Source organism: Chiloscyllium plagiosum, unplaced genomic scaffold (assembly GCF_037043375.1).
Source record: "Chiloscyllium plagiosum isolate Xiang-an unplaced genomic scaffold, Cpla_swu_hap1 HiC_scaffold_2, whole genome shotgun sequence".
Lineage (NCBI taxonomy): Eukaryota > Metazoa > Chordata > Chondrichthyes > Orectolobiformes > Hemiscylliidae > Chiloscyllium > Chiloscyllium plagiosum.
The window spans coordinates 82,335,967-82,348,961 of NW_028270140.1; the positions used below are offsets into that span (position 1 = coordinate 82,335,967).

The 12,995-nt window shown below is 38.8% G+C and overlaps 1 protein-coding gene across 4 annotated transcripts in view; it reads left to right on the forward strand.

Moving 5' to 3' along the window:
- Nucleotides 1–12,995, forward strand: part of cep120 (centrosomal protein 120) — a 105,459-nt gene that overhangs the window by 41,992 nt on the left and 50,472 nt on the right. For 3 of the 4 annotated variants that reach the window (XR_015760673.1, XM_087998113.1, XM_043711748.2), the window contains 2 exons: nt 2,577–2,657; nt 8,795–8,969. Coding sequence is in view for 3 of the 4 variants with exons in the window: in XM_087998113.1 (XP_087854239.1) it covers nt 2,577–2,657; nt 8,795–8,969 (256 nt within the window). In the remaining variant the exon portion in view is untranslated. The remainder of the gene's footprint in view (nt 1–2,576; nt 2,658–8,794; nt 8,970–12,995) is intronic. The other variant, XM_087998117.1, reaches the window with a different exon arrangement.

A 12,995-nucleotide genomic window follows, 5' to 3' on the forward strand; every position in this document is an offset into this window, starting at 1 on the left:
CCAATGTACCATCCTTCTGGGCAACCTTGCCTGCCGCATATGAGATAGACTGCATTGGCTGAGTCAAATAAGTACCTGCCCGTGTACATGGTGGTGGTATCCCCACGTGTAATGGTGGTAATGGGTGTTCCCTCCAAATCCGGGAACACTTCAGCAGTTGGGGCATTGGGCCTCAGATTTTCAGGTGACCATCCTTCAAGGTGGACTTTGTGATATGCAACAATGCAGAGTGGCCGAGCACAGGCTGACAGCTGAGTTCAGTACCCATGAGGATGGCCTCAACAGGGAACTTGGGTTCATGTCACATTACAGGTGACCCCACTATACTGTACACACTCTCACATACGCATACACACACACTCTTACATACATAGGCATATTCTCTCTCCGACACATACAACCCCCACACTCATATCCACACATACACACTCTCTCCCAAGCCTATACTCCGTCACATGCACGCTTGCACTCTACCGAGCATGCACGAACGCACGCAACACACACTCTCACATGCACTCACACTTACACACGCACACTCACGTACACACTCTGTCTGTCTCTCTCTCTCTTTCACTCTCACATGTACACACGCATGTATATAAGTCTATGGGTGAATTTGCATTTGCAGAGTTGTATTTGCAGACACGTTCTATTTTTGCTCAAAAAGCACACAACCTGCAGGCAGTCAATCCATATAACATTTTACAAGTTCCGACTTTGGAAATAGAACCAGTCTGACTCAAGAGTGGGATACAGACAGAGTCTAACCTCACATCTTTAATACATTATCCCAGCTGAGATGTCACTTTTGTTCATATAAAACCTTAAGTTATCTCGAGAATGTGACTTAGAAGAAGTTCGGACATTTACAGATGAATGAACTGAAACCTGCATCCCATTCTAAAAGATAAAAGACTTAACAGCAATCTAGGTTTGTTCAATATATTGTTTTAATTGTATGACACTGTGATCTTTTCCTATAATTTCTGTGTCTTCTAATCCTGCCCCAATAGTTACCAGATGAAGGAGCAGCGCTCTGAAAGCTAGTACTTCCAAATAAATAGAGGTGTGTGGAATTTTGTTAAGCAGGTGAGATAAGGATTATTCAGAGTAAATGGGGATTCAGAAATTGAAATACAAAGAGATCATGATTTTATTGAATAATAGAGCAGGTTTGAGGGGCCAAGTAGTTTATTTCTTCTAGTCTTTTATATGTTCTTAAATAACTCAATGCTATTCACTTCAGCCTGTCCCAGAGGCAGCCAGTTCCATACTGTTGCCAATCTTTGGGGTAAGGAAGTTTATTTTGAATTCCACATCAGGGTTCTTGGTAACTATCTGGTGTCAATAACCTCTGGTTGTACACAAAGACATTCTAGCTATATATACTCTATTAAAATGTTTCATTATGCTAAAGATCTTTATTAGATCACCTCTCACCTTTTTTTTTCAAGAGAATGATGTCCACCTTATCAATTCTTTGCAGATACATAATTGCGCATTTTTGGCACTATAATTGTGAAGCTTCTCTTCACCCTCTCCAGTGCTTGGATATATCATTGACATAATCGTAGAATCCCTACAGTGTGGAAACAGGCCATTTGGCCCAATGGATCCACACCAAACAGCATTCCACCTCGACTCATCCCTCTACATTTCCCATGGCTAACCCACCTAGCCTGCACATCCCTGAACACTATGGGCAATTTAGCACAGCTAATCTTTGGACTCTGGGATGAAATTGTAGCACCCATCAGAAACCCATGCAGACATGGAGACGGTGTGCAAACTCCATATAGACAATTGCTTGAGGGGAGGATTAAATTGGAGTCCTTGGCACTATGAGGGAGTAGTGCTAACCACTGAGCCACTGTGACCAAAACTATATGCCGTATTCTGCATGCACTAAGCAAGTTTTCATGAATGTTTGTAATAATTTTCCTGTTTTCTAATTCTGTCCCTCTAGCAATAAGGCCTACTACTTGGTTTGCTATTTTTCATAGCCTTGTTATCCTTTGGCATACATTTTGTTGTTTATAGTCTGAGATGTCTTTGTTGTATGCCACGAGACTTTGATGTCCTAAGTAATAAGTGAACTGCAGTGTTCCAACTAAAATGGAATACCTTGCTTTTTTATATGTTCAACTTCATTTGCCAATTACAAGTTAATTCATGTAATTTGTTGCAGTCTTCCTCAGTGTTGACCAGCCTTCCTGGAGCTTAGTTTCATTTACAAATTCAGAATTTTTGATTTTAAAATCCAAACCATTTCTGTTAAACAATTGAAGTTGTTAACTTAGTATGTACCACTGTCCTAAATCACATTAATTATAGATATTTTTGAATAAGCCAGTTCAGAAACATTATTACACACTTCTGGAGCAGAAGTTGAACCTGGGCCTCCTGACTCGGAGGTAGGAACACTGCCACAGATTCACAAAAGTCCTTTCAAATTCATTATACTGTAGTAGCTGGAAATTGCCAGAGCTATTTAGACAGTGGTTGAATTAAATTGATAATCATTACATTTTTTTTGTCTTTACTTGCTGTGATAACTGATTCTGGTGAATGTATAGATAAACAACAATTAGAACAGCAATCAGGAGCAGCATTGCATTCCAAGGCACATTCATCTCAAACTGTTAAACCTTCCCAAGGTGAGATTCAGTTTAATTATCTGATTACTTATACAAATTTTTTTTAAACTCTCTTACTAATACAATGGATTTTGCAATAATAATGGCACAGATATTGTCAGTGATTGCTGTTAATACTTCTCACTGTTGTCTACACAAGTGGAGTTTAAGCTTTGAAATCCAGAAGTTGTTAGTCATTCTTTGCTTCCCCATGGAGTGTGCTGATGAAGTCCTTCCAGGATTCATTCTTTAATGCTGTTAGCCTCTCTGTAAAAGCCCTTGAAAAAATATTTTTCATTGTGTAGGTTTAAATGCATTCTTAATAGTGTTTTAAGTTCATCACTATTCTTGAATGGCCTGAGAATCTAATTTTATATTTGTGGAATGTCAAAATTCTCCAGGTTTTCTTTAGATGTTGCATATTTTGGCTTTTATCCTAATCTTGTGTATGCCCCAATGATATATATTCCCTGTGTAAAATTTCGAATCAAAAATGAAAATCCCCCAACATATGCATTTCTCAATATTTCTCTATTTGATTAACCTGCAGAATACTGAATTTGCTACACATTAAAAGTTTCTGTGAAAAGTGTTGTGCAATGCACAAGACTGCATCAATAAGAATTCTCAAATTTTCAAACATTCCGAACTGAACTTATCTCAAATTGAGTAACATATGGACCCGGGGTGCTCATAATATGGTCCTTGCTCCAAAATGTGAATGTATGTATATTAAATTTCAAGTGGGACTGGGGCCAGAAAGAACTGCTCCTTTCATGGGGATAAAATAGAGAAAATAGTTCTATACTTAGGATGAATTTTTAGTCTCATATTTATTGCAGCTGACAGCACGAGCTTTCTCAGAAGCAAAGTTAAATAAATGCCCTTGATGACAGGGCATTTGGGAGACATTGGAATAGAGACAGACACCTTGATGAGTGATAGAGATGTAGCAGCAGTATATTATATAGGCCAAAAGAAGCATTTCTTAAAAGTGGTAAATTGTACCTTAAGCTGTTCATGTTTATTGATATGAGGTGATCTTTTTCTATTGTTTAATCTTTAATAACAAAGTATAGTAATTGTTACAATGTTTAATCTTGGATCTAATTCTGCTTTGTGATTCTAATTTTTTTTTCAATTGTGACATTTTTAGAGTTAAATTTCTTTCCAGTTCCAAGGCTTAACTGTACTACCACATTGCTTGCCGTATTTTGATCTCTAAGCCCACATTGCTTTTCTTGACCTTGTTGTAAATATATATCTGGAAAGTGAAGCACATTATAGTCCTCTCAGGAGTTTCTTTTAAAGTCTGCTCATTGATTGGACCCCTTCTTTCGCCCTACCATTAGACTGAAGCAAATTCTTCTAAGAAGACATGTCCATTTACAGCCTTGTTTACTTATTAAATATGTAATGAAGTCTCAAATTACTCTCTGCTGGATTGTCTTTGTGCATTATTATGTGAGTTGTAGTTTCACAAAACCAGGAAGATATATCTCTCGTCATTCATTTTGTTTCTTCCAGTTTGATCAATTACAGACATAAAGATCGTGTGGACTTTTGAGTCCATTATTCTGAGGATGTTGTCCAAAGCTAATATATGTCAAGCAATTTATTTTGAGTTGTGAGAGCCTCCATTTTGAATGTTCTTTATCTAATTTTATTTGAATGATTAGTTATTAAATATCTTGACTAAGGTTGTGCTTCCTGAAAGGGGACAGGTGTTGTCTCATTTAAATTATTGGTTTGTCTTTCGTTGAAAAGGAACACTGTTCCCCACTCAAAGTATTCTCAACTGTGATGAATTTAAACTTATTTGTGTGCTTGCTAACTTATGGGATATTTGGTTAAAGGATTTTAATGGATTATTTTGTAACATAAAATACATCTTCTTTCATGTAACAAAAAGTCCCAGAGTGCTTCTCAGGTGTAAAGCAACGTTTGTTGCACAGCCCCCGAGGGAATGTTAGGCCAAAAGCTTTATCTAAGAGGTAGGTTTAACATGCGGTTTAAAGGAAGAAAGAAAAACAGAGAAGACAAAGAACAGTATAGCACAGGAACAGGCCTTTCAGCCCATCAAGATTGCATCTACACATGATGCCGTTTTCAAGTTCAAACTATTTGCCTTTGTGCAGTCCATATCCCTCTATTCCCTGCCTATTCATGTATCTGTCAAGATGACTCTTAAATGTTGCTATTGTATTCGCCTCCACTGTCTCCTCCTGACAGTGCAATCCAGGCACTTGCCAACTTCTGTGTAAAGAATTTGCCTCTCACATCTTCTTTAAACTTATCCCCTTTGACCTTATGCTTGTAACGTCGCCTTGTAATTGAAATTTTTACCCGGGAAAAAAGACTCTGACTACCCATTCTATCTATGCCTCTCATAATATTGTAAACTTCTACCAGGTCACTCCTCATCCTTTGACGTTCACATGAAAACAAACCAAATTTGTCAGATCTCTCCTTACAGTTAATACCCTCCAAACCAGGCACCATTCTGGTAAACTGATTCAGTACAAAACCTCCATGTCCTCCATGTAATGTGGTGACCAGAACTGTTTGCAGTATTACAAATGTGGCCTAACCAAATTTCAATACGGCTGCAACATGACTTGCAGTTTTTATATTCTGTGTCCAGACTAATAAAGGCAAGCATTCTGTCTGCCATCGTGATCACCTTATCCACATAAGGTGTATTACATCATTCTTGTACAAGTCCCAACTGCACCAGAAGACATCCCAATGATCCACATACCTGAAGCCTTACCTCCCGCACCAGCCCTTTAGCCACATATTTAACTGTACTATCTGCATATTCCACTGGCACAGGACGTAATCCTAAGATTATAACATGTCCTACATGTCCTGCTTCTCAGTTTCCTATGTGACTCCCTGAAATCCCTTTGCATCTCTCTTTCTGCCTATGTCGTTGGTACCAATATGGACTACAGCCTCGAGCTACTCACTGTCTCCCTTCAGAATATCCTGTGTCCGCTCAGAGACATCCTGCATCAGGAAGGTAACACACCATTCTGGAGTTTTACTTGTGGCCACAGAAATGCCTGTCTGTGCCTTGGACTGTAGAGTCCCATATCTCTACTGCTTTCCTAACCTTCAACCCTCCCTGCTGTACAAAAGTGCCAGTTGTAGTGCCACTGCTCTGGCTGTTGCTGCTTTCCCCTGAGAGTCCATTCCCCACCCAACAGCATCCAAAACAGTATACCTGTTTGAGAGGGGAATGGCCACAATGGACTCTTGCACCGACTGTCCACACTTACTCATCTTCCTGGTGCTAAATTTGCTAAATGTGCTATCCACAACATGCTCAGCTTCGTGGATGCTCCATAGTGAGTCCACACCATGCGGCAAATCAGGAGCTGCAGGTGAACACACTTCCTGCATTTGTAGTCACTATGGACACTGGAAGTGTTTCTGATTTCCTACATGTTGCAGGGAAAGGATTCCAGTATTCAGGAAATAGGTAGCTAAAGACAAAGTCACTGATGGTGGAACAGTTGAAATCACGGATATCTGGTCAGAATTAAAGAAATGCAGGTATCTTGGAGGGTTGTTAGTCTAAAGGAAATTACAGAAGTAGCGAGAGATTAGGCATGGAGGAACTTGAAAACAAGGATAAGAAATTTAAAATTGAAACTCTCTTTTAACAGGGGTCAAGTTAGGTCAGTGAGTACATGAGTAATGGGTAATTGGTGTAAGTCAGAAGTTTTGCTGTCCAATTTATGGATGGTAGAATCTGTAATGCCAGTTAGAAGTAAGGTGAAATAGTTAAGATAATAATGCCATAAATTAGGATTTCCACAGCAGATTTGCTTAGGCAGTGAGTTTTAAATGAGACAGAGGCTTGGTAAGTCTTGTGATAATATAGAAGTAAAAATCAAGGTTTGCAGATATGGTTATTAGCTCATTGAAGGCTCAAATATGAAACCAAACTTGCAGTCTAGTTCAACCACAGTTGCCAGGCATTGGTTGCTGGGAACAGAGTTGTAAGGATGCCAAAGACAATGGTCTCAATGTTTCCAATATTTAATACATATTCTTTTCTACTCATTTACAAGTGGATATCAGAAGAACAGTCAGACAATGTGGCAACATTGCCAGAATCAAGACAGGTGGTATCTTCAGTGCACATGAGGCAACTGACGTGCTTTTGAATGTAATAGCCAAGGGAAAGCATGTAAATATGAGAAACTGGGAATCAAGGATAGCTCCTTGTGGGAATACGAGAGCAGGATGAGAAGCTATTGCAAGTGATATTTTGGCTAAATTTAAGCGTTTGCAGTTCCACCCAGCTGGACAACAGTTGAGAGACATTGAAGGAAGATGATATGGTCAACCATGTTAAAGGGTGCAAACCGGTCAAGAAGGGCAGTGAGCGATAGTTTGTCTTTGTCATGATCACATAGAATGTCATTGCAGTTTTGGGAAAAGTTGTTTTGATATTTTGGCAGGCATGCTAAAATAAGGTTCCAAAAAAAAATTGACACAGATTTGGAAGGTAACATCACAGTTAAGGAGCAAAGGAAGGTTGGAGATGGGGCTGTAGTTTCAAGAATGATAAAGGTTGAGTGTTGGTCCAGGAAGATTGATGATGGCAAACTTAAAGGGGAGAGGGACCATGCTTGAATAGAGTGAACCATTAGCAGTATCAACTAATTTTAGGACCAGGATGGGAAGTCAGGTGCTCAGCAATTTAGTGCAAAGAGGGTCAACGGAACTGGAAGTGGATCTTGACGGTAAAATGGGCTTCGTGGTGGCATCTGCAAGAATGGAAAATTAGAGAAAATATGAGTTTGGGACAAGGAGAAGGAGTAACTTCAGAGGGAAGTTTGGTTCATTGGATTGATAGTTAGAGGGATGCATCATGAACAGCTAATTGATGATCTCAGTTTTATTAAAAGCCTCCATGCACTTTTTGGAGATGAGGATGGAGGATCTAAGGAAGAGGGGTTGAAGGAGATACTTTAAAGCACAGCAAAGAAATCAGGATTATCTTTGCAGGAATATTGAATCTAGGCCCCCATAGTTTGAAGTGATTTGAAGTGGCCCCAAACTGCCAAGACTAAACTAATTGGATGCCATGCCCCTTCCAATCTGTGACTGTGAAAATAATCACAGAATTGTTATGGTGCAGAAGGCAGCCATTAAGTTCAATGTGCGTGCATTGACTGTCTGAGTACTTTGTTTGAGTGCCAAACTCCTGCCTCTTCATTGTAGCCCTACACATTGTTTCTTTTAAATAATCTTCCAATACTTTCTTGAATGCCTCAATTGAATCTATCTTTACCACACTTCCAGGTAGTGCATCCCAAAGCCAAACCATTCACTTGGGGGAGGTGTGTGTGTGTGTGTGTGTGTGGCTGCAATGGTGTGAGGATACGGTTGAGCATATCAATGCCTGCGGATATGATGGGTCGAAGGTAAAACATGGATGGACATGCTATGGCATGTTTATTGTTGTGTGTAGTTTGAAAGGATGTCCACGTAATGGCCCAAATCTTCCAATCTTCAGATAGTGAGAAACAATTTGTAGCTTTAAAGTTGCACCATTGACTACAAAGTAAAAACCTGGAAAGTTGAAAATGTTGATGAGCAGTTACCCAGCAACAGAACAACACTCCCAAGCTGATCAGGCACTTGAATTTTTTTGAAGCCTGAGTTGCAGGACCATTTCCATAAGTTGGGGCTCTGTACCCTGTGTAGCTGCAATGTGGTTAACAGGTGCTGTTAATATTTCTGAGAAATTCAAAATCTGACAGAATACCATAAGTTTTACATCGATCATATTGTACCTGATGTGAATGTGATGTTTGAATATGATGTTTTGCTGGAAAACATTGCTTTACATATTTTTAAATGTAAAAACTTTCACATTTTCTCAAAAAACAATGAAACTGAAGTCTTCAAATATTTTTAAGGCAGAGGTAACTAAATTCTTGCTAAGCAAGAGCAAAAAGATTTATTCAAGGTGGCTAAGAATGTGAAATTATTCGGTTAACTATGATCTTTTTGAATGATGAGTAGGCTCATGGGGTCGAGTGGTCAACTCCTGCTCCTAATTTGTATATTTGTACATAGTAGATGCAGTTATTGATTGTTATAGTAATTGCATTTTTCTCTTATTTCCACTGCAGCACCAGTTGCGGCAATGGAACCACAATGTGGTCCTGCCTTAGTTTCCAAGTTATCTGATTCTTCTTCAGCACCAAAGATTTCCATTCCAGCATCAGCACACCATTTCTGTTTTGCCCTGGATATAAGAAGTATTAGACAGCTGGATGTCAGTTTTGCTGTGAATTGTATTGTACGGTAAAAGTCCTTCTGTTGATGTTTTGACTCATTAAATGTATCGTGTAAAGTATGAATACTCCAATTATGGCAATTACGCGATACTAATGACGAAACTATTACAGCATGGAAGGAGACCATTTGACCTGTTATGTCTGCATGGGGTTTCCAAATAAATTGAGCGCATAAGTACCATTTCCCAGGCTTCTTACCTGCACATTCTTCCTCTTTGGATAATAATCAAATTCCCTTTTGAATGCCTTGATTGAGCCTGTAAGCACCACACTCGCTGGCAGTGCATTTCGCATCCCAAACACTTGCTAAATGGACATGTTTCTTCTTGTTTCTCCGTTGCTTTCTTTGCTGATTGTTTTAAATCGGTGTTGCCTTGTTCTCAATCTTTCCATTGTGGACAAAATTTCCCTTAAATTCTACAGACCTCTCATTATTTGAATACCTCTATCAAACCTCTCATCAGTGTTATATTCAAAGAAATTAGTCTCAAGTGCTCTAATTTATGCATACAACTGAACTCAGTTGCGACCTTCCTGTGAATCTTTTCTGTATTCTCTCAAATGGTCTCACATCCTTCCTCAATTGAGGTAAACACAGTTCTCCAGTTGAGGTTGAACTACTGTTAAGTACAGGTTTTGCATAACTTAGTCTTTTGTAATCTGAGCTCCTTATTATACCCAGGATCCTTTTTTGCTTTCTTAATCATGCTTTCAATCTGTATCACCTGTTAAAATCAATGACTTCAAAGGTATATCTATTCTTGTATACACTTTGAGAATTGTACCCTTCATTCTATGTGGCATGTCTCAATTCTTTCTACAAAAATCAATAATTCACACTTCACTACATAAAATGTAATCTCCCAGATGTCTGCTCATTTTGCTAACCTGTCTATATCCTACACAAGTTTAACACCACCCTCTATACATACCTGCAAGTTTTGTGTCAATCACAGATTTTAAAATTGTGCCCTGTACACCAAAATGTAAGTCATTAATATAAATCAACAAGAGCAGTGGTCCTCACACAACTCTTCCTGCAGTGCAATGATAGTTTTTCACCACTGCTTTTTGATTCTGTCACCCATCCAATTTCATATCTGAGCTGTCATTCATGCTCTTGGGTTTTAATTTCACTCGCATGTCTGTCTTGAGACACTTTATCAAGTGCCTTTTGGAAGTCCATGTACATCATCTACTTAGAGTTGTACAGCATGGAAACCTACTTTTCAGTCCAACTCGTCCATACCAGCCAGATATCCCAAGTTAATTTAGTCCCATTTGCCAGCATTTGGCCCATATTCTTCTGAACCTTTTCTATTCATGTATCCATCCAGATGCCTTCTAGATATTGTAATTGTACCAACCTCCCTCTCATTTACCCTCTCATTAAAAAAAAACTCAAGCAAGTTAGTTGACATAATTAGCCCTCAACTAGTCTCTGCTGGTTTTCCTTAGTTAACCACATTTAGAGAAGTAGTTTATTGATTCTTGTCCTGAATTATAATTTCTAAATCATTCCTTAATTCTGTCATCCTCTGGCATGATCCCCAAATCTAGAGAGAATTAAAAGGTATGATAGTGCCTCAACATTTTCCACCCTCATGTCCCTCAGTATCCTTCGTTACATCTCATCCATTGCTGGTGACTTATCAACTTAAAGTACAGTCAGCCTATCTGATGCATCTTCTCTGTGAACATTTATAGAGTCATACAGCATAGAAATAAGCCCTTCATTCCACCATGTCTATGCCAACCAAGAAACATCGAACTGCACAAATCCAATTTTCTTGCATTTGGTACATTGCCTACTATGCCCTGGAAATTTAAGTGCTCATCCAGTTGCTTCTTGAATGTTCCGAGAGGACCTATCTTCACCCCCCTCCAAAGAAGCACATTCCATGTTTCTACCAACTTCTGGGTGAAAACATTTTTCTCTGATCTCCTCTGAACCACTTACTCCTCACCTTAAATTTATATCCTCTGGTCTTAGACACATCTGCCAATAGGACAGGATTCTCATGATCTACCTTGTCTATACTTCTCATAATTTTATATACCTCAGTCAGAAACAGACTATTTGGCCCAACAAGTCCACGTCCACCCTCTGAAAAGCATCCCCCCTCATCCCTGCAACCCAACCTTTCCCATGGCTAACCCAACAAGCTTGCACAGCCCTGGACATCATGGCCAATCCATCTAGCCTGCATATTCTTCGACTGTAAGAGGAAACCGGAGCAACTGAAGGAAACTCACGCAGACGCAGGGAGAATGTTCAAACTCCACACAGACAGAATCTGGAAACTAACCCAGGTCCCTGGTGCTGTGAAGCAGCAGTGCTAACAACAGAGCCACTGTGCCACCTGAAATCCCCCTGAGCCTCCTCTGCTCCATGGAGAACAAATCTAGCCTATCCATCCTTTCCCATAACCAAAACTTTTTATCCTAGTGTCAACTCCCTCGTCTTTCACTATAACTCAGACAGCATTTCTTCCTTGATGGGTCTTTGGCAAATTTTTGAAAAATCAATTTTTTCATACTTCGGTCTATTTCCCATTAATTTTGAGTATTTATCCTGAATTCCCACAGCTTTGAACTCAACTTATAGCTATTTGTATAATATCTCACATTTCAGAAGGTATTTGGTAACAGATCATAAAGTTTACCACAGTCCAGTTTTGGTGTCATTGCTGGCTAGGATGCTCCTTTCTGTTCATTGCTTCAACTTGTGCTTGATCAAAATTCAATTCCTACAGATGAAAGAAAATATGCTGAACAACTGTCATCACCAATCAGTTCCAATTAATAATCTTTAAAATCCAAGGAATCATTCTGTCTTTGCATGCTAATTTTAACATTTCACTTTGCTCACAAACCTAATGTTGACAGTGATTATTGCTGGTTCACTTGCCACTTAGGAATAGTGTTTCACTTTCTGAAGGGTTGAAAATGTCTTCTACTTTTTTCTGTTATAGCTACAGGTCAGATTTTGAAACAAACTATTAACTTAATATTCACTGCAAAAAGTAATTAGAAACTGAGACAGTTTTATTAACTTTTTTCATAACAGTAATCCAGATTTATGTCTCAGCATTAATTTACTTTGTCATGACTGATTAGTAGGATAACTACCCCATCATATTGTTGTGAAAGCAAACTTTTCATTAAAACTCATCCATCATTTTCTAACTTTTTGACAGCAAAGTTAAAATTTAAAATGCATTTAATTATGCAGTGCAAAAAGTAATTTTTTTTAACAAAAGTTCTTGTCATTAGCATGGCAACGATTTGACTTATTACCTCCAAACAGTTAAGTTATTTATTTTGGCAATTAATCATCAGTCATGTGTTTAACTATCCATTTGTACATGTGACTGCTGTTGATTAGTTATAACATGATCGCTCACTTCTTCTGTGCTATTAGTCCGACATTAATCCAAGAAATTATTCAAGAGAATATATAACCTTTGTGGTAATATAACATAATTGCAGAGGGCTTGTAGTGAACTGGAAGCATCCCTGCTTCTGAGCCAGAAGCTCTGTGTTCATTCCCATTCATGGATTTAATGGCCAAGGAAGTATCAACCTGCAGATCTTTTCAACATTGCTTATAGAGTCAGTGTCACAAAGAGCAGAAACAGACCCTTTGTTCCAACTCGTTCATGCTGCCCAGGTTTCCCAAACTGTAAGTAAAAAGCAGGTAGTAAGAATGAGAAGGGTTGCTTGTCAATCATGTGATAGAAAGAAAATTGGAGATCCTTCTATTCCTATTCATAGCTCTGGGACAAAAAAATACATTTACACTTGCACATTGTCACTGCAACTCAAACTCATTAGGACTGGTGTTTATTAAGCGATTAGCTCTTATAGAGAGCTGGCAGGGATTTAATAGGCTGAATGGCTTTCTTCTATGCTGCAACAATTCTGTTTGTATGCATCAAGGGAAATTTCAAAGTGTGGATCCCAGTGATCAAGTAACCGTTTTTAATATATGTCAGTGGCTTAGGACTAGATTTTCAACATTGACGTGAAA